The 25,418-nt window shown below is 36.0% G+C and overlaps 1 protein-coding gene across 5 annotated transcripts in view; it reads right to left on the reverse strand.

Annotated features, from left to right (window-relative positions):
* Positions 1-3,503: 3,503 nt before the first annotated feature.
* The window catches only part of ORC2 (origin recognition complex subunit 2), a 39,870-nt gene continuing 17,955 nt past the window's right edge, over positions 3,504-25,418 (reverse strand). For 4 of the 5 annotated variants that reach the window (XM_006080510.4, XM_006080509.4, XM_025277973.3 and 1 more), the window contains 11 exons: positions 23,197-23,257; positions 20,438-20,631; positions 19,328-19,426; positions 17,063-17,172; positions 14,498-14,630; positions 13,305-13,398; positions 11,669-11,815; positions 10,883-11,054; positions 8,193-8,254; positions 7,196-7,314; positions 3,504-5,265 (listed from right to left, as the gene is read on the reverse strand). In XM_006080510.4, coding sequence (XP_006080572.2) covers positions 5,179-5,265; positions 7,196-7,314; positions 8,193-8,254; positions 10,883-11,054; positions 11,669-11,815; positions 13,305-13,398; positions 14,498-14,630; positions 17,063-17,172; positions 19,328-19,426; positions 20,438-20,631; positions 23,197-23,257 — 1,278 coding nt within the window. In that variant the 3' untranslated portion in view covers positions 3,504-5,178. Of the gene's footprint in view, positions 5,266-7,195; positions 7,315-8,192; positions 8,255-8,839; positions 8,900-10,882; positions 11,055-11,668; positions 11,816-13,304; positions 13,399-14,497; positions 14,631-17,062; positions 17,173-19,327; positions 19,427-20,437; positions 20,632-23,196; positions 23,258-25,418 lie in introns of those variants that run through there. The other variant, XR_006548737.2, reaches the window with a different exon arrangement.

Here is a 25,418-nt window from a genome sequence, read left to right on the forward strand (position 1 = left end):
AGGTCTGTCTTTATGTTCCCTTTCCTAGATCACTGATCTCCCACCTAAATTTCAGAATCAGGATGAGATTTTGTTTTTTGGCCTTGAGCAAACTACTTAACCTTGGTCTCAGTTTTCTCATCCCATGTGGCATGTGGGATCTTAGTTCCTCGACCAGGGATCACACTAGTGCCTCCTGCAGTGCCAGTGTGAAGTCTTAACCACTGGGCCTCCAGGGATGTCCCGCAGGATGAGTTCTGCTTTTTGTTGTAAATATACACGATCATTATTCATGTTCAGTTCAGTTCAGTCACTTAGTCCTGTCTGACTCTTTGCGACCCCATGGACTGCAGTACGCCAGGCCTCTCTGTCCATCACCAACTCCTGGAGTTTACTCAGACTCATGTCCATTGAGTCGGTGATGCCATTCAACCATCTCATCCTCTGTCGTCCCCTTTGCCCCCCACCTTCAATCTTTCCCAGCATCAGGGTCTTTTCAAATGAGTCAGTTCTTCGCATCAGGTGGCCAAAGTATTGGAGTTTCAGTTTCAGCATCAGTCCTTCCAATGAATATTCAGGATTATTCATGTAACTATTGCTTTTTAGGTAACTCACCATTTCATTAAAGATTTCTAACTTTAAAAATAATACAGGTGAATACATGTACAGTATTAATTTTGTGCCAGGCACTCTACTATGTGCTCTATAAACACTTTCATTCCCTTATATGCAAGTATATAGGTATTGTTACTCCCATTTTAACAGATGAGGAAACTGAGACAGAGGTTATGTAGCTTGGAAGTGATGGAATTAGGATATAAACTCAGTCTGGCTCCAGAGCCTATGTGCTTATTAATTGCAGTGGATCCGAATCAAATATGTTGATGGCAGGACTGATAAAAGAGGTATGGAAGAAATCCTGAAGGGAAAAAAAAATCCATCTTAACTGTGATCTTCTCTGGGTGGTATAATGACAGGCTTTTCTTTTTAATGCTTTTATATTTATTTCCAATTTCTACACTGAGCATGTTACTATGGTAATGGCAAAAGCAGTCTTTTAAAATACTATTGTCTAAAAATGAGAAAGCATAGAATTTAATATTTGTAGGATCCTTATCCTACCCATCTTCTATCTCCTGGAGGATTTGGGATCCTAACTTAAAAATTATTCCTAATTTTTAAGAATACAGTGGTTCACCTGTAATACTGATTCACTACAGATATAGCCAACAGGAGTGAGCCTTATGAAATGCCCCCCATTAAAAGTTGGAGGAGCCACCAGGAAACATAGAGGAGAACAGCTAAGTGTCAGAAGCCAAGAACCAGAAAGCTTCTATGAGATGGTCAAGTTTGTCAAAGCAGAGAGAATGAGATAGCAGCTTTGAGAGACTATCTTAATGGTATTTGCTTCATTCATTCACTTATTGGTTGCTTTCTGTGTGCTGGACCTAGAGAGTGTGTGGAGAGGATACGACAGAATTTGGTTAATGATGACAGTAAACTCTTAACTATGAAAAAGGCAGGCATAGGATTTATAGGGAAGGTCTTCTGGGGGACAGCTTAAAACACATGCACTAAGTAGAGAAACAGCAGAAACCACTGAGAAAGCCCAAGTAATTAATTCAGTATTGTCAGGGTGGAAAGAAGGCAGGAAAGGTATGGTCCAAGGTGATGATGAAGAAATAGCCTGTGGCCAGTAGCTCTCAAACCCTCCTTTTTTTGTTAGAGCACACTTAAGGCGTGGTATGATTTGGCCTGTGACTCATGAAGGCAGACAGGATCTCAGAATTGACAGTTGTGGAATAATCCCTTTGGGTAGAGTTTTAGGAGGGGTTAATGAATCAAAGAATTTGTTTATGATTGACACACTTATTGCCAAATAAAGAATGATATTATGACTGTAATAATTTTCAGCCTGCTTGCACTTCTGAATAACTAGAAAAAATACCCCAACACATCCTATGTAGTTTATTTTTTTCTTCCTATGCAGTTTAAGAAAAAATAAAGTATCACTCAAGATTCCTTACTTTCAGCTGTCAAATTTTCCAAACTGTTAAAGATGCTGAAGTAGTCAGGTGATCTAAATACTTCAGAAGACTTGAAGGCCAAGTGATACATGCCAAAATAATGAAAACTTGGTAATAAGTTTTGTTATGCTTCAAGTTATATTTTTTGTAGCATTAGTTATTTCAAATTGACTTTATTCAACACATTAAGGATACTGTAGTTTTTAATGCTATTAAAACCTCAAGTAGGTATTTCATATCACATCTTAATTTTCTCAGCTGCCTAGAACAGAGCTTTCTGCATGGTAAGTTCTCAAAAAACATGAATTAACATGGCTTAACAGCAATTTGAAAAATTAAAAGTGTGGGAGAATCTCCCAAGGGAGAAATCAAATAATTACAAAAAGCCTGAGAAAGTCATGTACGTGACTATCCCTTGGTTTTCAGGAAAAGACACACATCTGTAATGAGGCAGACTCTCATGACTTGCTGTCATCTCTGACAGCCACTCAGGACTAAGCCAAAAACCTGGAATGCAGAAAAATACATTCTGAACGTGCTACTGGCTCCAGGTTTGGAAGCTGAGAACTGGAGCTGAAGTACAGTTGAGCCTTGGACATCGTGGGGGTGCTGACCTTCTGCACAGTAGAAAATCCAGCTGTAACCTACAGTTGGCTCTGTGTATGCTTGGTTTCCCTTTTTACATCCGTGGGTTCAATGGACCATGGATCATATAGTACTGTAGCATTTACAATTGGAAAAAATCTGCACATAAGTGGACCCACACAATTCAAATCTGTGTTGTTCAGGGTCAACTGTAGACTTCTAAAGTTTCATTAGTAATTTTTTTAAGTTAAGCAACATCTATAAACCATCCCTCAAATTGCCTGATCTTTTATAAGAATGAAATATTCATGTATTAAAATGACAAATATGATACTAAGAAAGTTGCTTCTATTAATGGAATAACACAGGAACTCATTTAGAACTCTCTGCCTACGGAATTCAGTATTATGCCAGTTTGCATAGTGCAGATATCTGTCCTGCATCCTCTGTACCTTTTTAGCCCTGTTTCAGCCATTTTATTAAGAGAAGCCAGAAGAATCTTTCAAGGTTTCAGGTCTGTTTAATATTGCCAGAAGCAAGTAACAGCAGAAGTTTGGAGCCTTAGCAGTCAAACTGATAGAGCTTAAGCTACACTGATGTTGAAACAAGTTAGTGAAGAGCATATAATTCTGCCAAGATCACTATCAGAGCTGTAAGGTGCACTCATAAACTTTTTGAAGCACTTCAAAATATTTTTGGTAAAAAAAAATAGCACTTTATGGGACTTCCCTGGCAGTCCAGTGGTTGACACTCTGTGCTATTAATGTAAGGGGTACAGGTTCTAGCTCTGGTTGGGGAACTAAGATCCTACATGCTGTATTGCATTGCCAAAAGATGGGGGAAAAAAAAGGTCCCAGAGAATCTGGGAGTTGGAAGTAACAAAACAGTACTATAAATGAAGAAAAAAAAAAGTTGTATCCAAATTGCTTTATTAATAGTAGACTATTCACACATATTGCTTGCAAACAGTATAGACACAAAAAATATAAAAATAAACCAGTAGATAAATTTAAGGGCAAATGCAGTTTCACAGTAGGTCATTAAAGATTCTGTATATGTTTCTTTATATTGTAAGTTATTATAAACTAAATATATTAAGCAAAAAAAAAAAAAAGGTGCAAACCAGCAAGTATATGCCACCATTTGTGTTTTTAAAAGGAGAAATATAGACAAATACCCTTAGATGTGCATAGAATACCTCTGGAAGAATGCTTAAAATGCTGCCAATGGCTGCCTAAGGGACTGGATGGGGGAATGCTAAGGAAACTCACTTTTCACTGAATATCCTTTGGTACAATTAAAAAATTTTTGAATCCTATTCATGTACAAATTTGTTTAAATATTGATCAGTAATTATGGTTAAGACTAACTCCCCTTATACATGGATTTAACATAAAATTACTTCATTATATGACACGAAGAAATGATTTTAAAAATTCTGGGCATTTTGGGAAATATTTTCATAAAAGGGGTTTACAAGATAAGAAATGAGTGAGAAATGCTGATGCAGTACAGTGACAGAGAATTTAACTTCCAAGTATGAAACATTTCAGGGAGTATATAAAGACTATCTGCTGACTCCAGTGGTCAAGGTTAGCCTTTTTTTCTTTCCTAAGAGAAAAGGGTTGTGTATTTAGAGGGCTTGAAATCGTCACTTTAAGAAAAAACTGAAATGTCTTACAGTGAGTTTTAGGTGGGCCTACTTGACAGAGAAATCAAATTAACTTAAAGCCAGCCATTAATAAGCTATTCGTCTGCATGTTATTCAAGAAAATTAAAAAGTATGTTGATATACAAGAATAATTAAATTTTTCTGTTGCCTTGGGAAAAAACAACTAAAATACACTTTCAGGATCGTGTTTCTCTAGTCTGGCTTCTCACTCATATCGTGAGCGTGATGGCACGAACATTAACTGTCTCGAGGAGCGTGATCTGTTGTCGTTGATGTGCTTTCTGGGATGGGCGTACACCCTGTACACTTGATACGTTTTTCCCACTTTTCCCAACTGAATAGCATCATGCTCCTTCCTCTATCAGCATGTAGCCTAAATCCAAAAGAAGAAAGCTGAAAATCACCTACTTTCCCCCAGTCCCATACCTTTTATTAAGCTATTTCAGAAACAGTAAAAGGATGATCTGCCTACTCCATTATACTCTTCAGTTCTGACACGCGAAATAGCAAATAAAGCATTTATGCCACTGTCTGTAACTTTCACACTCTGGAACAAGCACATTTGCAAATACAGTGATAAAAGGCCCTCAAAAAAATTAGGAGCATCATCTCTGGTATAAAATAATTCAAAAACATCCAGTTCCAAAGAGTCCCTGAGCACACTGTTCCTTCCAGCAAGAAGTCTCCAGAGAGGTAATGAATGAAAGGCACGTTTTCTCCATTTTGAGGACCGCTGCATAGTACTAGGATGGTATACCAGCCAGGCTAATCCCGGTTCTAGGTGACGACATTACCCCTCCCCACCTAAAATCTGTACACTGACGAGTCTAATGTTGGATGTAAACACAACACTTTAGAGGAGTGGCAGCTGGGGTATAACTCTTCCACGGAAGATTCCAAGAGTACACGAGTGCTTTATAACTCCTCTTCTTCCTTTTCCAGAAAATCAGTCAGTATTCCATTGTCAACAGGAATTAATAAATATTCTACTCCATCAGTTCCCTAAAAGGTGTGAGAATACCTGAATGTTAGTCATTTGTAAGAAATGTATTTGAAATGTTAAACAAAAAAATGGACTTGATTTCATTAATAGTTCACATGAATAGAGAAGTATAAAAAACAAGGGCAGCCCGGGGACACACAGGGATATATAGCTATTAAATACACTGAGTTTATAGTTAAACCACTTTATAGTGGAAAAGAAGACTAAAGAATGAGAAGATGGGTATTTCCGCTCTAAAACACTACACCACTGATATCTCTGTTCTTTTATACCCCTTTCAACCGGATCCTTCCCATTGGCTACAGGTTCAGGTATCTCCAATTACAAAACAACCCTCACTAGACTCCTCATTTCTCTGCAACCATCATAAAACCATGGCACCTTTCTAGAACAGCTGTCTATAAGTAGTGGTCTCCATTTACTCACTTTTTACTCAACCCAAGCCAACCTACCTACCACCATCATTATCATGTCACACCAAAAGAGCTTTTGGTTAGACCACCAAGGAATCCCATTTTCCTAAATTCATTATGTATCTTCAGTCTTTGTCTTTTTGGCCTCTCGGCAGCACCTGACAATCCTGACCTAAAAATATACTTCTCTTCTTGGCTTCTATGACATCTTGGTTCTCTTCTTGGCTCTCTGGCTGTTCCACCTCTGCAGGCTTATCTTCTACTTGGCCATTAAATAACACACTTCTAGGCTTAGTTCCTGGCCCTCTAATCTCACTATATGTTCTCTCTCTAGACTATCTCACCAAAGCCTGGTTTCCATTATAATATAAATAGGTAGGAATCATAACCTTTTATCTCTAGCCCAGATCTTTTCTCTGGTATCTTGTCCCAGGAATCCAAATGCCCGGCTGACATCTCCACTTGAAAATGTCTGGAGAACCTCAACTGGAGTAAGTCCAAATATACTAAGACCATGAACTCATGCTCTGTCTCCCCAAAATGTTGCCCTTTCAGCTTCTCATCCAGTGATCCCACCATCTCTCTGGTTATGGAGGAAAGAAACAGGCCAGAAACCAGGAATCACTCTTGACACTCTCTTTTCCTTTGGTTCCCATATCCAGTCTGTCATCAGTTCTTGTCAATTTTGAGTCCCAACCACTTTTCTCTTTTTAACCTAGTCCAGATTGCCATCATCTCAGCCAGGCTACGAACACCTTCCCAGCTGGCCTCTGTGCACTGAGGTTTGGCAGTGCCCACCTTACGCTGCCCTATCCCGCTCTCCATACCATTGTCAGAACAATTTTCTCAATGACTTCTCATTATTTCAGAATGAAATGGGATTGTGTCATGCCGGCTGCTGTTTTGTTCCAGAGCCTCTTTACATGCTGCTCCTGCCTAGAATGCTCTTCCTTCCCTTGATGACTGTAAATCTCCTAGTCTTCCTTTAGGTCTCAGCTCAGTGGTCTTTTCTGATACACATAATTAGGTCAAATCCACCTACTGTAATATGTTCTTTCAGAACCATGACCCTCCTGATCATAGGACTTAACCACAATTTAAATGTTACATGTATGTGATTATTTGACAAATGCCCATCTTCTCCATTAAGACTTTAAGCTTTACAAGAAAAGAAATTAGGTTTTTGCTTAACTTCTGTATCCTAACGCTTTGTGCAATATATACAGTTAGTGCTCAATACACATAGACAGGATTAATGAATCGAGGAGAAGGGAACATGATTATCTGACTTATTTCTAATGGCCTGTTTGTCACTCTGAACTAGAAGTCGTAAGTCTTCTGCTCCATGCTGAAGTGGAGTATTTCTACCTTCTTTCTACAGAACTCAAATGGCACACTGCCTAAATGGATCCTTGTGACCCACCAAGGCAACCTCGGTTTCATAACAGGCATACTTGTCCTTAAGTAAACAAGAGACACTATTCCTGGCATACAATGTTATAGAGCAAAGTCTCACCTTCTTTGTTCTTATAAGCTTGTGGTCCCTAAATTCAGTTAATTGGGCCCGAAGTGTCAGATCACTATTGACAAGGAATGCCTCCCGACACTGCTGGTAAAAGTCTTGAAAACAAAGCCCTGGAGAGTTCAAAAGAAGATGTGAACATAAGTCAGTATTTTAGACATGACCCCATATATGCATACCCATGCTGAAAAACACAGGAAAAAAGTGCTATTACCCGAGTATGTCAAAGCAGTCAGTAAATGCTGAGTAAATACCTCTCGAAGAAGCAGAACTAGAGAATACTTAGGTGTTATATACTGTGGCTTACATTTTTTTAATGAGAACTGATTGGCTGAAAGCAGTCAACTGTGGCCAAGGATAATATAATCTCATGGGCAGTTGTAAACTGTGTGAGTAAAGTTGACTTTTTTAAAAGAGGGAACTAGTAAGTCAAGTGAGAGCTGAATGATTTTTAAAAAAAATATATTTTTTCAAAGTCTTTATTGAATTTGTTACAATATTGTTTCTATTTTATGTTTTGGTTTTTTGGCCACAAGGCATATGGGATCTTGGCTCCCCAATGAGGGATCCAACCTGAAACTCCCACATTGGGAGGTGAAGTATTAACCACTGGACCACCAGGGGAGTCCCCTGAATGATTATTAAAATGTGTGTTTAACAGATTATTTTCACTCAAGTTAAAGAAAATCTAAGTTGCCCAGTATATGAAATATATGTAGCTGGTAGACACACATCCATAGTTAGCAGAGGAAATTTAAGAAGTATATTGGATTTGTTTTTCAATTTGTATTGACAAATAATACAAATAGCCTGCTCAGCAGTGTATCTGTGGGGTTGCTTGAAATTTTTCAATATGGCAAATACAGTGATCACGGAGCAAACCATTTATTTACTGCTGTGAAATACTGCAGTGCTATTATTAGATTCCAGGAAAAAGAATTTATGGGATGAAACAAAGGTCATACAATTTAATATCATAAATATTGGATACCAGTGTAAGAAGGGTTATCCTGGTTATCCAGCTGATACTTTATTAGTAGCCGGAAAATTCCCCTAAGGAAAAACACAAAAACAAATTGAAATCCAGAATGTTCACATCCACAGATAACAGTTAATAGTCAAGTACACAGAGACTGTGAAACACTTAGTCTATTTATATTACCTTCCTTTCCTTTTTCAAAGAACATCATATCCTGGTCTACTTAAAAAGGAGAAGCATTTTTACCTCCTTTTAAAGAAAATCTAGGAATACAGCTGACCCTTGAACATCATGGGTTTGAACTGCATGGGTCTACTTACATATGAAGCCTGGCATGCAGTCCATGGGGTTGCAAAGGGTCAGACACGACTGAGTGACTGAACCTGAACCGAACTTACATATGCATATTCCTCAACTTAAACACTACAGTACTACATAGCCCCCAGTTAATTGACTCTGCAGACGCAGTGGATTATGGAGTGCTGACTATGAAAAGTCAGACACAGATTAACCCCCATGTTGTTCAAGGGTCAAATTTTTTTTAGGCTAGAGATTAGTTTACTATAGAAAACCTGGAATATATAATAAAAACTAAACAAAGAAAAAAAAACTAAAGAGAAAAATATTAATTCCATAACCCTAAAATTATAGCCACTAACATTTGATGTGGAGATCATATTTGCATATGCTGCTGTCTCAAGTCTTTGTGGAATGAAGTACTGTGAAAACATAAATTCATGCATTTATATATGGTATACACCATTTTAAACCTCACTTTTTCACTTATTTATTTTCCCATGTCTTAAAATTTCTTCCTAAACAGTTTTTAATGCCTGCTCATTTATCATACCACAAACTTACCATTTTCCTACTGGTTTTGGATGTTCACATTACTTTCAATTTAAATTAATAAAAAATAACACCACATTAAATAAAATCGTAATAAATATTCTTTCATTTTTTGGAACTGTTTCTGTAGGAGAGTGTACCAGGTAGAATTACTAGGTTGGAAGCAGTGTTATACAAAACTAAACTTCCCAGAAGTCCCTGGATGTGGCAAAAGTTTTAAACCTTTGCATTTTCATCTTTATTACAGTCTAGAAGATAATTTCTATAAGCACATTTTGGATCATCTCAATGATCACTTTATAACTTAGTACACCGCTGAATTTGGTGAAGATTTTTTGATCAATCACATTCATACCAAGTAAAGACTAAATGTGTATTGGAGTGTAAAGGGTGAACCAAAGAAGCACTTGGAGGCTAGCATATAGACATTTAGGTATGGCAAACTAAAAATAATTGCTTTAGGGCAGTCAGTGTCATGTTGAGAATATCTGCATTGCTGGATTCCCGAGTTTATATGTAGTAACTTGCAACAGTCCGTTAGGAGTAAGCATAATAGTAAAATTGAATGAACACTTTTTTTTCCTATTCCCAATTCCATCAAAAAATTTGATTAGATACCCATTTAACATATGTGCTAAGTTGCTTTTAGTCGTGTCTGACTCTGTGACTCCATGGGCTGTAGCCTGCCAGGCTCCTCCGTCCATGGGATTCTCCAGGGAAGAATACTGGAGTGGGTTGCCATTTCCTTCTCCAGGTGATCTTCCTGATCCAGAGATTGAACCCACGCCTCCTGCATTGGCAGGTGGGTTCTTTACCACTGAGCCATCTGGGAAGTCATTTAATACATATTTCATTGTTAATGCAATGATAATCTTTAAGTGTACAGAAATAGCTTTAAAGAATAATACAATTCATTAAAATTAGCATTTGAGGGTTGACATCACAAGGGAGTCTTGTGATGATAAAGCTGCATATCTTGACTGTGGTAGTAGTTACACAAAGTTACACGTGACAAAACGGCACAAAGCTAACACACATACGTACAAATAAGTGCACGTATCAAAAGTGAAATCTGAAGAGCTCTATGGATTGTGCCAGTGTCGGTCTCCTGGCTTTAACACCGCTCTGTGGTGTGAGCTACTGGCAGGGGGTAGTTGGGAAAGGAATGCTCTGGACCTCCCTGTACGTTTCTCTGTGGCCTCCCTGTAAGGCTACTAAAAAGCCTTTTTCAACAGCTTAATTACACAATTTATTTTTTGCTGGCTTATGCTATATACAACTTTTCTTAGCCTTTATTAACTAGCTCTTTTTAATTCAGATATGCATCTTGGTTAGGTTGCTGAAGGGTTTCACTGGAGACACTATATACAAAGATTTTCAAGGTTTAACAGTATGAGCTTTGGAACCACATAGATGGAATCAAAATCTCTGTGTCCTTTACCATGTACCTTAGAGTGGTTATGAGGATCAAAAAAGTTATTTCGTGTAAAGGGCCCTGTGTCTGAGTCATAATGTTCAATATGTAATTAAAAATAACTATTACATGTAAGTAAAATCCATGAAAATTCTGCTGTTTCCTCAACAATGACCACTGAGATGTTCTTACTCAGAAACATAAAAATCTATTAAAAATTCTGGTACCCCTGCTTTATTATCAGGCAATTTGAGACTACTATTGAGTAGTCTACCTAATGCATAACCCAGTACTAGCGACTATTATTATCATTGATAATACTTCTCTTAATCCTGCAAACCTAGAAAGGACTTTAACTACTGCCAGTCAAACCTAACAGGGCATATCTTAAAATGTGTAAAGATTTTTTTAAAAAAGAAGCAATAGTTTTCATTCTTACCTTGCATTAGGGGTAAGGCTTCGTAAGACATGAATTAGGGAACTAAGTGGTAGTGATCCAGACTGTTTAACCAAAAGAGAATTCTCATAGGAGGTTTCTTCAGTATAATGACTGTATGTAGTAGTTTCATACCAGAGCCAGTTATAAAGACTCTGCTTTGCATGATCCCACACTAGAGTACATGATCAAAAAAAATAAGAATGACTAATTATTTTCGTATTGTCCTGTTACTAGATGCCACTCTAGGAAAGAACAAGAAAGTATTAAATAAAAAGTGAATCCTGAAAATTTTCATTTTTGCTATTTCACCATCCAAATCAGTACCTTACAATCTAATTTCACTGTCAATCACCATCTGAATCTTTATGTGTATATTAAATGCAGGTTAAAATATATTAATACTACCAAGGCATTCTTTTAAAAAATTCAATAATTTAGCATTTTGTTTTACAGGATTATCAACAAAGTCTCTGAACTGAAGGCATAAAATAAATATTGCAGTATCACAAAGAAAAGTTAGAAAGAAACCCAAATAATAGTTGGGTCTCCTCTTCTTCAAGAAACTTTACCATAAAACATACCCTTTACTATCAAAATTTTTATTTCCAAGAATTATGTTCTAAATCAGATTGAGGACACCTATATTTTTGGCAACTGTGTTTTTAAACATGGAACAAAGGAAATGTATATGTAAAAACAATACAAATGTTGTGACTTAAAACATTAAGAAAAGTAATTTTCAAAGACTGTTATCTCAAGAAGAAAAAACAGTAACATTCAACTTACTGAGAGGAGCATTGAGGTGATCAATAGATGCTATAAGGTATATATTACGTAAAGATGATAACTGTCCAATAATTTGCTGGCTTTTGTCTCCTCTCAACATTTGGCTATCCAAGTTGTGAATAAGAAGAAAGAGTTCCAAAGAAGAATCTAAAAGGAAAGAGAAGTCAATTATTATTTTCAGTGAGTACTTGTCAAGTCCCCACCACATGCAAGGCTTATGTACTGAAGAACATATCAAGGTAATACAGGACAAAATAGCTATTGTTAGGGGTATGCAATTTATTTGAGAAGACATGTCAGTCACTCATAAAACAGGCAAGACATTATTATACTCTTAAAAAAATGAAATTCATTGAAAATCAGTAGACTCTAAAGCAGTTTAAAGACAACTGGAATGGTTAACACTTGAATCAGTCTATGAAGTAACCAGTTTTAATAAGGCATAGGAAATAAGGCAAGATACATATTAGATTGGGAGGTGAATCTGTGGATGTTGAACTGCAAGGGGGGATGGATCCCCATCCCTAAAAGAGTTCACATTAAGCATTAAGAGAGAATATAGAAAACCTCCGTTATCATAAAAGAGAAGGGGAGAGGACTAGGATATTCCTCAAGGCACGAAGAAGGTCAGAGAAGTAAAATATAAAAGTCAGCGAAGGTAAAATTTGGATAACATGCATATTATATAACTAAAATATTTACGATTTACATAATTATAAATATATTTAATATAAATTATAGATTATATAATATGTATTTATTATAGATTATATAATACAGATTATACACTACATATACACATTAAAAATGACTCAGGCACCTATTTTAATGAGCATACAAATAATACCAAAATCATCTATTAAATCATTAAGCATAACCAATTACTCCATTTAATTGTTAGTCGCTCAGTCATGTCTGACTCTTTGCCACCTCATGGACTGCAGTCTGCCAGGCTCTTCTGTCCATGGAATTCTCCAGGCAAGAATACTGGAGTGGGTTATCATTTCCTTCTACAGGGGATCTTGCCGACCCAGGGATCAAACCCAAGTCTAGTTATTGCAGGCGTATTCTTTACCATCTGAGCCACCAGGGAAGCCCCCAATTAATTGTTAAGCAATGACTAGGACAATTGTTAGGCCCTAAATAATTTTAATTTTTCTGAAATGCTCATATAACCAAAACACTCATACCAAAAGAACAATTTTTTTTCCCATTTCTCAGATTTTAGTATATGAAATTATTCAAATGCATTGATAGTTTCTCAGGATAAAGAAATAATACTTTATAAACATATTAAACAATATAAAACTATGAGATACAGATGTTCCAATTGGCTGGAAGCACTTTACACTAGCCAAACAAAACTGGAAAATTATTCTGAAGTAAAAGGTTTTAGAGAGAAAAAAAAAAGGGCTTTGGCTATATAAGTTCAAGATAGCAGGAACAATTCTTTCCTGTTAGTTAAGTGAAGTTCACAGAAAAGGAAAGGAGAAATTATTTTAAAGAAATCTAAATCAGCAATGAAAGAAATATCATTATTAAAACTATCCACATTTTTGTGTACACTAGTACACAAACAAGTAGACGTGCATGCTTAGCTTCACCCTATAACTACAGAACATCCTCTTCACGTTACCTTCTTTAAATTTATTTGTTATCCACTCTAGCTGATCCAGCACACTGCGGAAAGTACCCACGTGATCAAGGACTTCTGTTACAGAATTCAGGATCTATGTCATAAAAGTGCAAGAGATACATCAGTTATAACTTATTCTGTCATGTAGGATAAAAACAACTAGCAAGTCAAGCCTTTTTTTTTTTTTTAATAAATTAAAAATAAATTTGGATTTCCCACCAAGTTTGAAAAATTACTTCAAAAGTCCTACTTTTTAAGGTAAGTCAATGGCAACCCACTCCAGTACTCTTGCCTGGAAAATCCCATGGACGGAGGGGCCTGGTAAGCTGCAGTCCATGGGGTCGCTAGGAGTCGGATACGACTGAGCGACTTCACTTTCACTTTTCACTTTGATGCATTGGAGAAGGAAATGGCAACCCACTCCAGTGTTCTTGCCTGGAGAATCCCAGGGACGAGGGATCCTGATGGGCTGCCGTTTTTGGGGTCGCACAGAGTCGGATACGACTGAAGCGACTTAGCAGCAGCAGCAGCAGCAAACTAAGTAGATCTAATTTATTTTTTTGCATAAGTTATTACTAAAAGGAAATGGGGAAGCAAAGGTGTAAAGATAATACAAGCAGGGTAGTAAAAATACAAAACAAACCCAATATGAGAAATATTATAAAACTATCGATTTATCAAATGAAAGAGGGTCCAAACATTTAGGACATTTTTAAAAAGGAATATTACATTGGCTAATATCCAGAGCCCAAAAGGCTTAAATTCATTTTCAAATGATGAAAAGAAATGAGCATCTGGTGTAAAAATGATTCAAGAACGATAAACTATTACTTAAATTTTTACTTTTTTTTAGAGTATCAAAGTGACATAAAAGCATAATAAAGTTGAAGTTTTCCATAATCCTATCCTTCAGAGAAGTATTGTAGATAGTCAATGTAGTAAACAAAGCTAACATTTCCCTAAGATGCAATACATTCTCAGTTACCAAATAGGAAATTCAAGGAGGGGGATTCAAAGCTAGAACCCTCTGAGTCCAAACATGTGATCTTAAGCACTATGCAATCCTACTAGTGTAAAAACTAAAACAAAAAATGAATGCTTCAGAATATGAAATAGCATCCTCTTTAACATGACGGTATGGATTGGCAGGGGATATGATGTTACTCCTTTTTTAAAACATTTTTAAAACTTACTGATTTCACACTGATTCCAGGGAAGAAGCCATTGATGACAATATGTATGCAATCCTGCAGCATGGTGGTTCGAAACCTTTCTAGTAAATCTCTCTTAGAACCCAAACCATAAAGCACAATGTTGAACCCAAGGCTGTAAGAAAAACAGCACGCACGAAATTGAAGTTCAGTACTTACTGCAAATTTTACAATCAACCAGTTTCCTTCATTTAAGCTTATCAAGAATACAGGAAGAACTGGCATGGCTAAATAACGATTAATATATTGATTCCCAACATATATAAAGAAAAAGCACAATTTTGTTATCTGTACACCAAGCTTGTAGTTCCAACTTTCAGTAGCTTTCTCTCTAGCTCCTATTGTGGTTCAGTTGCCAAGTCATGTCTGACTCTGCAACCCCAAGGACTGCAGCACACCAGGCTTCCCTGTCTTTCACTATCTCCTAGAGTTTGCTCAAACTCATGCCCATTGAGTCGGTGGTGCATCCAACCATCTCATTCTCTGTCACTCCCTTCTCCTCCTGCCCTCAATCTTTCCCAGCATCAGGGTCTTTTCCAATGTTCTTTGCATCAGGTGACCAAAGTATCAGAGCTTCCTATAACCTTTCAAGTAATAGGAGGAAAGAGAGAACAAGGCACTAGGTACAAGAAACTAAAATAATTTTAATAGGCTGAAGCAGAGTTTTAGAGAGATTAAACTGGAAAAGTAAGCAGGGGCCAGGTCACAAAAGGTCTTGTTAAACCAACTAAGACATTAATTGGATTTTATTCTAAGGAATATGATCATTTAAAGTTAGTAGTCAGGTGTTAGGGGAGCCTGGTGGGCTGCCATCTATGGGGTTGCACAGAGTTGGACACGACTGAAGCGACTTAGCAGCAGCAGCAGTCAGGTGTTAAGTGAAAGGTTTTAAGTAGGAAAGTAACATGATCTTTTTAGAAAGATTACACTGGCTGAGCTGAGGAATGGATAGGAAGGAGGGTAAAACTGAAGACTATGGACTTGAATTAGGTGTCATGGAGAAAAACATAAAGTGTGAAGAGCTTTATGGATCAAATCAGTTGGATTTGGAGAATGATTAGATATGGAAGATAAATGAAAAGGACTATTAAGAATAACTCAGTTTTTTGGCATTGGCAACTATATGATGAAGTGATATTCACTACCCTAGGTAGTTGGGGCAAGTGGAAATGATGGGTTTAAGATAAGTTAAATTTTATGTATAATGAATTAGTTATAGAACTTCTACATGGACACTTTCAATATAATTCATATCTGCTGCTGAAGTGAATTTTGGCTGGGCTACAGATACAGTTATGGGAGTTATTCACATACAAAGAGCAACTGAAGCCAAGAGAGTGGATGAGACAACCCAGAACATCAAGCATGAAGCGTCAAGTTAAAGTTCAACTCCATGATTGTTTATGGAGGTCAATCAGAAACAGTATTTATGAGATGCTCTGCAGCAATGCAGGATAGCCTAGAAATAGAAGAAAAGAGATAAATCCCCAAAGGTGGAGATTAGCAAGGTAAAAGCAGCAGGAAAAACCAAGCAAGGGAATTCAGAGAACTAGCAATTCTACTGAAGTAGCTGACTATGAGGTCTAGGCTGGGAAGCAAAGCAAATCAAGTTATCAAAGTTGACATATGGGAAGAAAAGAACTGGTGGGCTGTGGGGTAGGATTAGAGTGAAGATCTGCTATATAAACTTATAATGAACAGATCCATACATAGTTACTCAGAGAAGGTAAGGTCCTAACAGGGAAGAAAATAATTTTCTTACTAGCATAATCCTTTGATTTATTATTGGCAAAAGAAAACCAGGATCAACTGGGGAAAACTGTGGCAATTTCTATGTTCTTACTGCATTCACATGTATAGCATATGTTTTAAACACTTCCTTATACTAAGTTTCTTTTAAATACAAATATAAAAATAATTATAGAAAATTTTTCTATATTTTAATTTTTACCATTCTAGGTATTTTAATGCAAGTTTAAAATTTTACCTTAAGTATTTGAGAAATGATAAAATATTCTAAAAAACAATTTAAAAATGGTAAAACAATATTTATAGAACAGATCTCAAAAAATTTGAAGGTCTATAGTACATGTAAATAGAATGGGATTAAAAGAAAAATATATATTCTTTCATTTTAGAAACTTGGCTGTTTCTAAAATCAGAAATATATCAGAAATAAAATCTGATATATTTATCAATCTTGACAAATTATATTTTCAAATATTTTTATAATAATTCATAATTCTAAGAAAGGCTATTTAGTTTATAAAAGCTTTCAAATTTGATTAAACTTAGAAAAGACACATTTTCTGCAAATTGGAATTTCTGAGAAGAGTCATATAATAATATGACATTTCTACATTTGGGTCATACAACTGGGAAAACACCTAGTTTTTCAAATTTTTATACATATGTAAAAATGCATATCAAGGTCACTGCAAAAAAAATTAATGTCTAACTGCTTTGATTTTAACATAGATTTATGTACATATATTATTATGTAAATATATTTATTTTACAGAGGTTTACAATGATAATAGTACTTACTGTAACTGCAACATCCATTTATGAAATAACTGTTCATGCTGTTGATTTAGTTGTTTAAGTTCAGCAGAAAAGGAAGGAGAAACCTTGCTCAATAAGTTATGCAAAGTTTGCTTTAAAAAAAAGGAAGAGGGCAGGAAGAAGATCACTCTCAAGTCACATACATCCAATCAATTCAAAGTAAAAATATTCCCTTACAAGTCGAGGTTAGGAGAGGCTATTAGTGGAAATATTAATCAGGTTTGGTAATGAGTGCCTCTACTGAATATACACAGTATTTCAGTATTTGTTTCTGTAAAATGTGTTATATACTCTTACATACAAACATGTAAAACAGTAATGAATTTGCTAAGTTTTGTCTAGAACCATTTACATGACAATGAACTCCAAATGTAAGGCTTTAATTTCTAAAAAAAGCTGTTACTATCATGAGATGATTAAACCTGCCTCCCAGTTTTGACAACAAATCCAGACATTCTGGTGACTAAACACAGCTCACTTATTGAAATGAAAACACTAGCAAAAAGCTGTATATCCCTTTTTACCTTGGCACTACTGTGTTTTCATCATTCTATCCTTAAAGTAAAATATTCTTTTAATACTGAAGACTAGTGCAGCAATCAAGATTCTAAACACTCTAGCCTATAGTTTGATTTTTTGCCAACAGTTTTTATTTATTCACATACTTAAAGAGAAATAGGACAAATTCTAAGTGAAATGTTAAGCAGGTAGCTTTAAAAAATTTATCTCTCCATCTGTGCAGAATTACATTACCAGCCTCAGCACTTGCCGCTCCCCTATCCATACCCTTTGCTGTGTGACTTTGCAATCCCTCCCACTAAACCAGTGAGTCTAGTCCCCTGCTCTTTGACTTTGTTTTCAGCCACGTGATTTACTGCAGCTACCAGAATGAGGCAGAAGTGACAGAGACAGTTTTGAGCCCAGGCTTTACAAGGTCTTTTGTTTTTTCACTTCTGTCTCTGACATTGTCATGAGAGGAACATGCCTCTGGTAGCATTCCAAGGAGGTCCAATAAGGAAGACAGATATGTGGAGCAAATCCTAGCTCGGCCAACTCCCAGCTAACTGGAAGACATGAGATATAAATGTTTCTTGACATGTGCTACTAAGACTGTATCCATCAGCTATGTCCGCAATTAATGAAAGACTCTCCTTTCTTTCATTATCAGTAACAGGTGTTTCTTTCATTCTCTAAGAGATCTTTGTCTCTAGGTCCCGTGAAGTCCTACTTTGACCCTAGATCCACTTCCCCCCACCCCCATGCTGCTTATATAAAAACAGATGCACTAAGAAGATGTTAGTGCCATCTCTTCCTTGGAACAATGTGGTTTCTTGACACATGTTTTCAGCTAGTCTCTGATTTGAGTTGCAATACCAATGAGCCAGGTAGAAAGAAACAAAACACCCAAAAAAACCAACCACACAGCACCATTTCATCCAGGTCACAGTGGTTTACCCAATAATCTCCTCTCTTCTATAGCTTGAAAACTATGTCAAAGTCCTGTATACCTTAGGAAACTGCACTGAATTCTACTTTCAGAAAATAATAAAATCTTGATTCTCTGAGTCAATAACAATGTCTTATTGACTACAATTATCAAGCCCACTTTCTAATCAAACATTTTCTTATTCAGATGGTTCTGTGTCTCTGTGTCTTGTCTTAGTGAGGTATGAATAAAAGCCCTGAATATAACTGTATGGTATTTTTTGACACACTGGAACCATAGTATATAGTAACCCTGTTACCTTACTGTACTGGACAGGCTTTCCATAATACCAGAAAGCAGAATACCCACTACATTTTGCAAGGTTTTTAACTCAGAATCAGGTCAGTCAGTGTTTTATGACCAATGTGAAGTTCAATGAATATATGGATTAAATTAACAATAGAGATTAATGGTACATGGATTTCAAAGGAACTATGACCCTGAACAGGGAACTATATTCAGTATCCTGTGATAAACCATACTGAAAAGAATGTGAAAAAAAAAAAAAAAAATATATATATATATATATAACTGAATCACTTTGTTGCACAGTAGAAATTAATACAACATTGTAAATCAAGTATATATATGTCAATAAAATAAAAAAAGAAACTATGACCCTGATGATTACTGTAGGTCCTGAAGAAATGATAAATAAGAGAAAAACATAATTACAGTACTCTTCAGATTTTGCTGCTTATATAGTATATATTTCAGCTCACAATAAGAAAAATTTAGAAGTAGCATTCATTGCAACATACCTGATCCAGTTTAGCCCTCTTTAGTTTCTGCAGTGTCCTATCAGAGGTTAAAACTTTAGAACTGCTGTGGGCTTCAAAATATTTTTCTACTAAGTGACTCTGAAAGTGGACAAAGCAAAGTCAGTTCTTAGTTTCAGATATTTGTTTTATATCAAAACTAGATAGTAACAGCAGTGTAAAACAGGATAAGTGAAATTCTTTATTTGGCAGTCAGTATTTTCTTTTTGAAGCAACAACACTTTGATTAAGGAGCAAACAAAATTAATTCCAGTGATAAAACTGAGTAACTCTTAGGATCATAAAAGTTGAAGAAAGTGACTAGTTTGAAGTAGTCTGTCCAAAAATGATTCCTAAATTCCAACATATAATTCCCATCCAGACTTACAGAAAAAAAAGGTTTTATATATCAGGACCTTTGTTTTGCCTCACACAGTCCTAGCAAATTCTTTAATAAGTGTGGGTGAAGGACTGTGAAAATGAAAAAGATATCAACACCAAGGGTAAAAAAAAAAAAAAAAAAAAAAAAAGACTTGCTTACTATTCCAGCAAGATGACTGACCACAGGTTCTACTGATGTGGGGCATGACTGACCTCTATGAAAGTAAGGACGGAATGGAAAGCTATCAAGCAGTAGGCTCTGCTCTGAATCTTTACAGAAAATGAGAGGATAATTAGCCTTTTCTCAGGCCATGATGTGTGGAGTGTTTTCCAAACAACTCAACCTGGATCCAGAGTCACAGCATTTATTATATACTTACACTAACCTGAATACATCAACAGTCGTACAAAAGAAAACTATATAAAAAGGTATATACTGAGAAGTCTTGCCTTCAATTATCCAACTAATATTTATTGAAAAGCTCTTTTTCAAGTCAACTGAATTGCCACCTTTAGCATATGCTATGGTATTGATATATGGATATGGAGAGACAGAGAGGCCAGGATACAAAGTTCAGAAATATATATGTGGGAATTTATGTGAAAGGCTAAGAAAATGTAGAAAAGTGAAGTAAAAATATTGTGCTGATCCTCCCATTTGGATCTTTTAGGTAGCTTATCTTTGAGATATTACTAATTTTTCTTTCAGGTTAAAGTTCTCTCTTCACTTACTATTTTCTCTCTCTTCATTTTCTTAGAAGGGGTTTCTCTGCAAACAGGAGCTGAAACTTCTTTATTCTGAGCTTGAATCTTTTGGCTCAATATGTCTTCATTAGTGTCCTCTTCATATTCCTGTGCGACCCCTTCATCATCCTCTGAGTTGGAAGCTGAATATTCACTTTCACTGTCAGAATGAGACCGTGGAACTGTGGGGGAAGAAGTAATTGGGAAAATTGGACAGCTTGCCAAGAGAGACATTGTAGGGTATTAGGAAGAGTGTGGGCATTGAAGTAAGAGATTGTGACTTCTGATTTTGTCATTACATGATGATGATCTCACCAGAGCTAGTTTTGTAAGTTTTATGAGCACCAGTTTCCTCATTTATCAAATGAGGCTACCAATGCTTAATTTAATAAAACAATGTTTTTAATAAAACATTGTAAAGATTACACTGAAATACATATAAAGCAACTAACAATGCCTAACACATAGGAACTGAGGCAGAAATTGTCAGTCATACCTAATATGTTCTTTCCTTCTTCCTTGCTAATAGAATTCATCGTAAAATGTGGTAATGTGCCAAGGAATAAATAATCACAGTAAATTTAACTGTCTTTTCCTTTGCCCAGTACATGCTCTCTCAGCCTCCTTTGCTACCAGAGTTGGCTACATAAACATTTAACCGATGAAGGAAAATTTGCTGGAAGCTTTTGGGAAAGATTCTCCTCAGTTACGAAAGGAAAACCCCTTGGTAGCTCAGCGGGTAAAGAATCCGCTTGCCAACGAAGGAAGACACAGGTTTGATCCCTAGGTCGGCTTCCTCTGGAGGAGGAAATGGCAATCCACTCCAGTTTTTGCCTGGAAAACTCCATGGGCAGAGGAGTCTGGTGGGCTGCAGTCCATGGGGTCCCAAAGACTTATACCCATAGCTTAAAGCTATGGAAGCCATTTTGCAATATAAAATATCAAAACTAAAGATGAAAAATGCCAGCGATAAAGCAAAATGACAGGAAGAACAGGAAGATCCTTCATGACACTGTTGAGTCACTACATTAACCACGAACTGTGTATCTCTAGACTTCTTATGATGTGAGACACTTCAATGTCCGTGGCTTAAGCAAGTGTTATAGAGTTTTCCATTGCTGCCCGTTGAAAATGCCATCCTAACTGACAGAGCACTCAATATATGACAGTCACTACTTTAAGTACTACTAATACATGGGCACAATCCATCCCAGAGTTGACATAAAAGTTATATTTTTAAACAAACCATAATGACCCCAACCACTCTCTAGAAATAATAAAACTAGTTTTATAATCATAAAGTAAGGATAAAACTAGTTTTTACACTCAATAATATAAAACTATCATAAAAGGTTAAATTCCAAAAGAAATAATTTTAAGCAAATCACTATTTATTTTGAAGAGTAGATATACTTCAGAATATCCAGTCAGCATGTAACAAATATAGATACTGAAAAAGAAAAAAAAGAAAGCTTGATTTTGTGGGCATATACAGCTTAGAAGATTCAGATTTGTGGTGATTGCTGCCCATGGTAGATGCATGGGTTAGAAGTGGTAGGAGGTACCAGACAATGTCTTTATTCTATTTACATGAATACATCATACGTGTTGGTGTATTTATTTGATGGTTATTGAGAAGGAAAAGGAAGTTCACCTTCTCTCTAAAAAGGATTCTTCTGTGGAGTAAAGAGGAAATTAAGATGTGGGATGTATTTGACATAAAATAATAACAACAATTGCACATATATCTTTTACTACTTCAGATATACACTAATTTAGTATTATAAATTCTATGTTGATTAAAAATGTAGCATCAACTTTATACCTTGAAAAGAACGGCTACGGGGCATGGACTTAACAATGTCAGTCAATATTGTCAAGGAGTCAACCCCAAGAAAGGTGCTGATATCTTTAGGAAACCAAGGTCAACAAGAAATTTGCCCCAAAGTTAAACATTTAAAAACCCCAAAACAGGGAGTTCCCTGTAGTTCCAGTAGTTCAGGTTCCACACTTTCACTGCGGTGGCCCGGGTTCAATCCCTGGTCAGGGAACTAAGATCCTGCAAACCATACAGTGCTGCAAAAAAAACAAAACAAACAAACCAAAAAACCCAAAAACACTTTTAATTTCCCCAAAGGTGGGACTCATATTTGTTTACTTGGCTTTGTATAGTATTCAGTATAACTGAATATTTTGAATTATTTCAATATAAAACTTCTAAATAAATCAATAGAACCATTTCTAACACTGTCTTTGGCAAATAAACCAGAAAGCATGTTATTATATTGAAGAAGAATTTTAACTAACCTTAATATCCACTGACTGTAAAAAGACACGGTGCTAAGTGTTAAGAGTTAAAATATAAGATATAGTCCTTGCCCTTAAGGGATTCACAATTCAACTGAAGATGTGACCATATCCTTTCCATCATGAAAAGAAACAGCAATAAGTAGTTATAATAATAAAAGATAATAATAGCTAACACCTGTTAAGCATATATCGTGGTCAAGCACTACTAAGCACGTTTGACATTCTTTATTTCAATTAATCTCAAAATAACTCTGAGGCTGGTACCACTGTTGTCCCTATTTCACAAATGAAAAGAACTGAGGCATAGAGAAGTCCCTGCGACAGGCCAAAGAAAAAGCAAGCATTCTAAGACTAGAACCTGTATATTTAACCATTATTGCCTCTTGTTTAGATGCTTTTTTTAAATAAAAAAACTCAGTGTTAAAAGAAATACACACCTATTAATCTCTTCCTTAGCCCACGAGGTGCTGTTGACAGAAATTCACTTTTATCATTGTTCTGTTCAAAAATAAAAAAGCAACATAGTTTTAAATAGTCAAATAATAATGATGACATGGAAATTAATGATGGATCTGGGTGCAAGAAAGGCTGGAAAGAAAAAAATATTTTGTTTTCAACAGATGACATTAGAATTAGAGGAGCTACTTCCTGGAACTAGAAGACAATGACAAATGACTTTGTTGGGGGGAAAAAAGGACTATAACAACACAAATGATACAAACAAATTCCAAAGGATTCTTAGAGTGATACTGTAAGTTGTATTCCAGACATCTGTAAAGTATGGACTTCTATTATTATGTAAAGAAAAAGCATAAATTTATCAGTGTTTGAACTGTTCTTCACCTATCAGATTAGCAGAAATTTTTTTTTTAAAGAGGTAATACTGTTCAGTGATGATCAGTAAGCAAATGGGATTTGCTTAAATGGGATTCCTATACTTAGGGCAAAGGGCCTTTCAATGTACAAAAAATTTACTGGTGTTAAAGTAGTCTGTGAGGAGTCTTCCCTGGTGGTCCAGTAGTAAAGAAATCTGCCTTCCAAAATGCAGGAGACATGGGCTGCACCCTCTGTTGGGGAACTAAGATCCCACATGCTGCGGGGCAACTAAGCCTGCATGCCCCAACTAGAGAAGCCCATGCACTGCAACTAGAGAACCTGTGTGCCACAACAAAGACCCAGCACAGCCAGAAATAAAAAACAGTCTGTGAGGACAGAAACAGATTTCTCCTTTTTACTTCTGTAGTTTTAATTTTTTAAACATTTATAGCAATATAACATGTTTTTCTTTTCTTTACAAAATCGAATACTTTAACACCATTCAATTTCTGCACAATAAAATGCCTACGGTTGTATACAGGTAACAGTATTGATAAAAAGATAAAACACCCTTTTCTTTTTGGCAACATGAATATATGACACAAAATATAAGTCTGCTGTCTTATGATAAGTCGATGGCACTAGTTATAAATATTGTAACTAAATTTTGATTCAGGATATTAATAGTAGTATTATAATAGTTGATCTGATCCATGGGTTTATAAAATATATCACAGTATATTTTAAACTTTTTTGATACAGATCCTTAATTTTTTAAAAATATTTTGCCACCCTGATCCAGTACACATGTGCATATATAACTGAGTTAAATTATAATAATACTTATAAAATAGAAATTTCCTGTTTTATCCTATTTCATTTTTTCAAATTGTAGATCATGACCTACCAAACTGATTTCTGGATTGAGAACTGAGACAACCTATATCCACAGAGCTTAATTATCAGGTCTGAGAACACCTGTGTCAAAATAATCATTTCAGAAAATTCTTGCTCAAAAAGGTAAGGCTATAAACTAGTAAATAACTTCACTGTTTTCTACAGAAATTTCTGCAACTAATTTATCTTGACAGTTTGCTCATCTGGGCAATCTATTCTCCCATTAGGATAGCAGATTACTAACCAGGGCAAACAGCTTGCTTGTTTACTTATCAAAACTCAAATTTTGATAAGTAAATTTCAATTACTGTCTGCTACCCTAGACAAAACTCAGTTTAAAACCCTCTCCTCACTGTGTCCACTAATCCTAAAATACTATGCCATGAATTTTTGTCTAATACAGATCAGTTTCCCATCTTGATAGATGTGCCTTAAAACCCTCGAGTCCAGATCCCAAAGCCCTATCCATATTCTCTCCTGATTGACCCCTTCTAAGATAAAACACTAAGACTCTCTCAGGATGATGGTCTCTTATTGTGGTGGGTATAATACCACTGATTAACAGGTTTTCTGACTGTGTTTTAGGGAATCAACAAGATCCACTAAGCTGTGATTCATAACTTGAAAAAGAATGTGCCAATATATCTAAAACATTGACTGGATTGTGAAGTGAAGTGAAGTCACTCAGTTGTGTCTGACTCTTTGCAACCCCATGGACTGTAGCCTACCAGGCTCCTCCATCCATGGGATTTTCCAGGCAAGAGTACTGGAGAGAATGAGCTTTATTCTTTTATAGTGATACAAGATATAATATGGGGGAAAAAAGCATTATCAAAGGCACGGAAGGCTCTGACATGTCTAGTCTCACACCTACACTTGCCTAAAATAGCACAGGCTATAACCATGGCCCTGAATGTCTATACTCAAAATTTTATGAGGGGTTCCC

The sequence above is a fragment of the Bubalus bubalis genome, chromosome 2, assembly GCF_019923935.1.
Source record: "Bubalus bubalis isolate 160015118507 breed Murrah chromosome 2, NDDB_SH_1, whole genome shotgun sequence".
Lineage (NCBI taxonomy): Eukaryota > Metazoa > Chordata > Mammalia > Artiodactyla > Bovidae > Bubalus > Bubalus bubalis.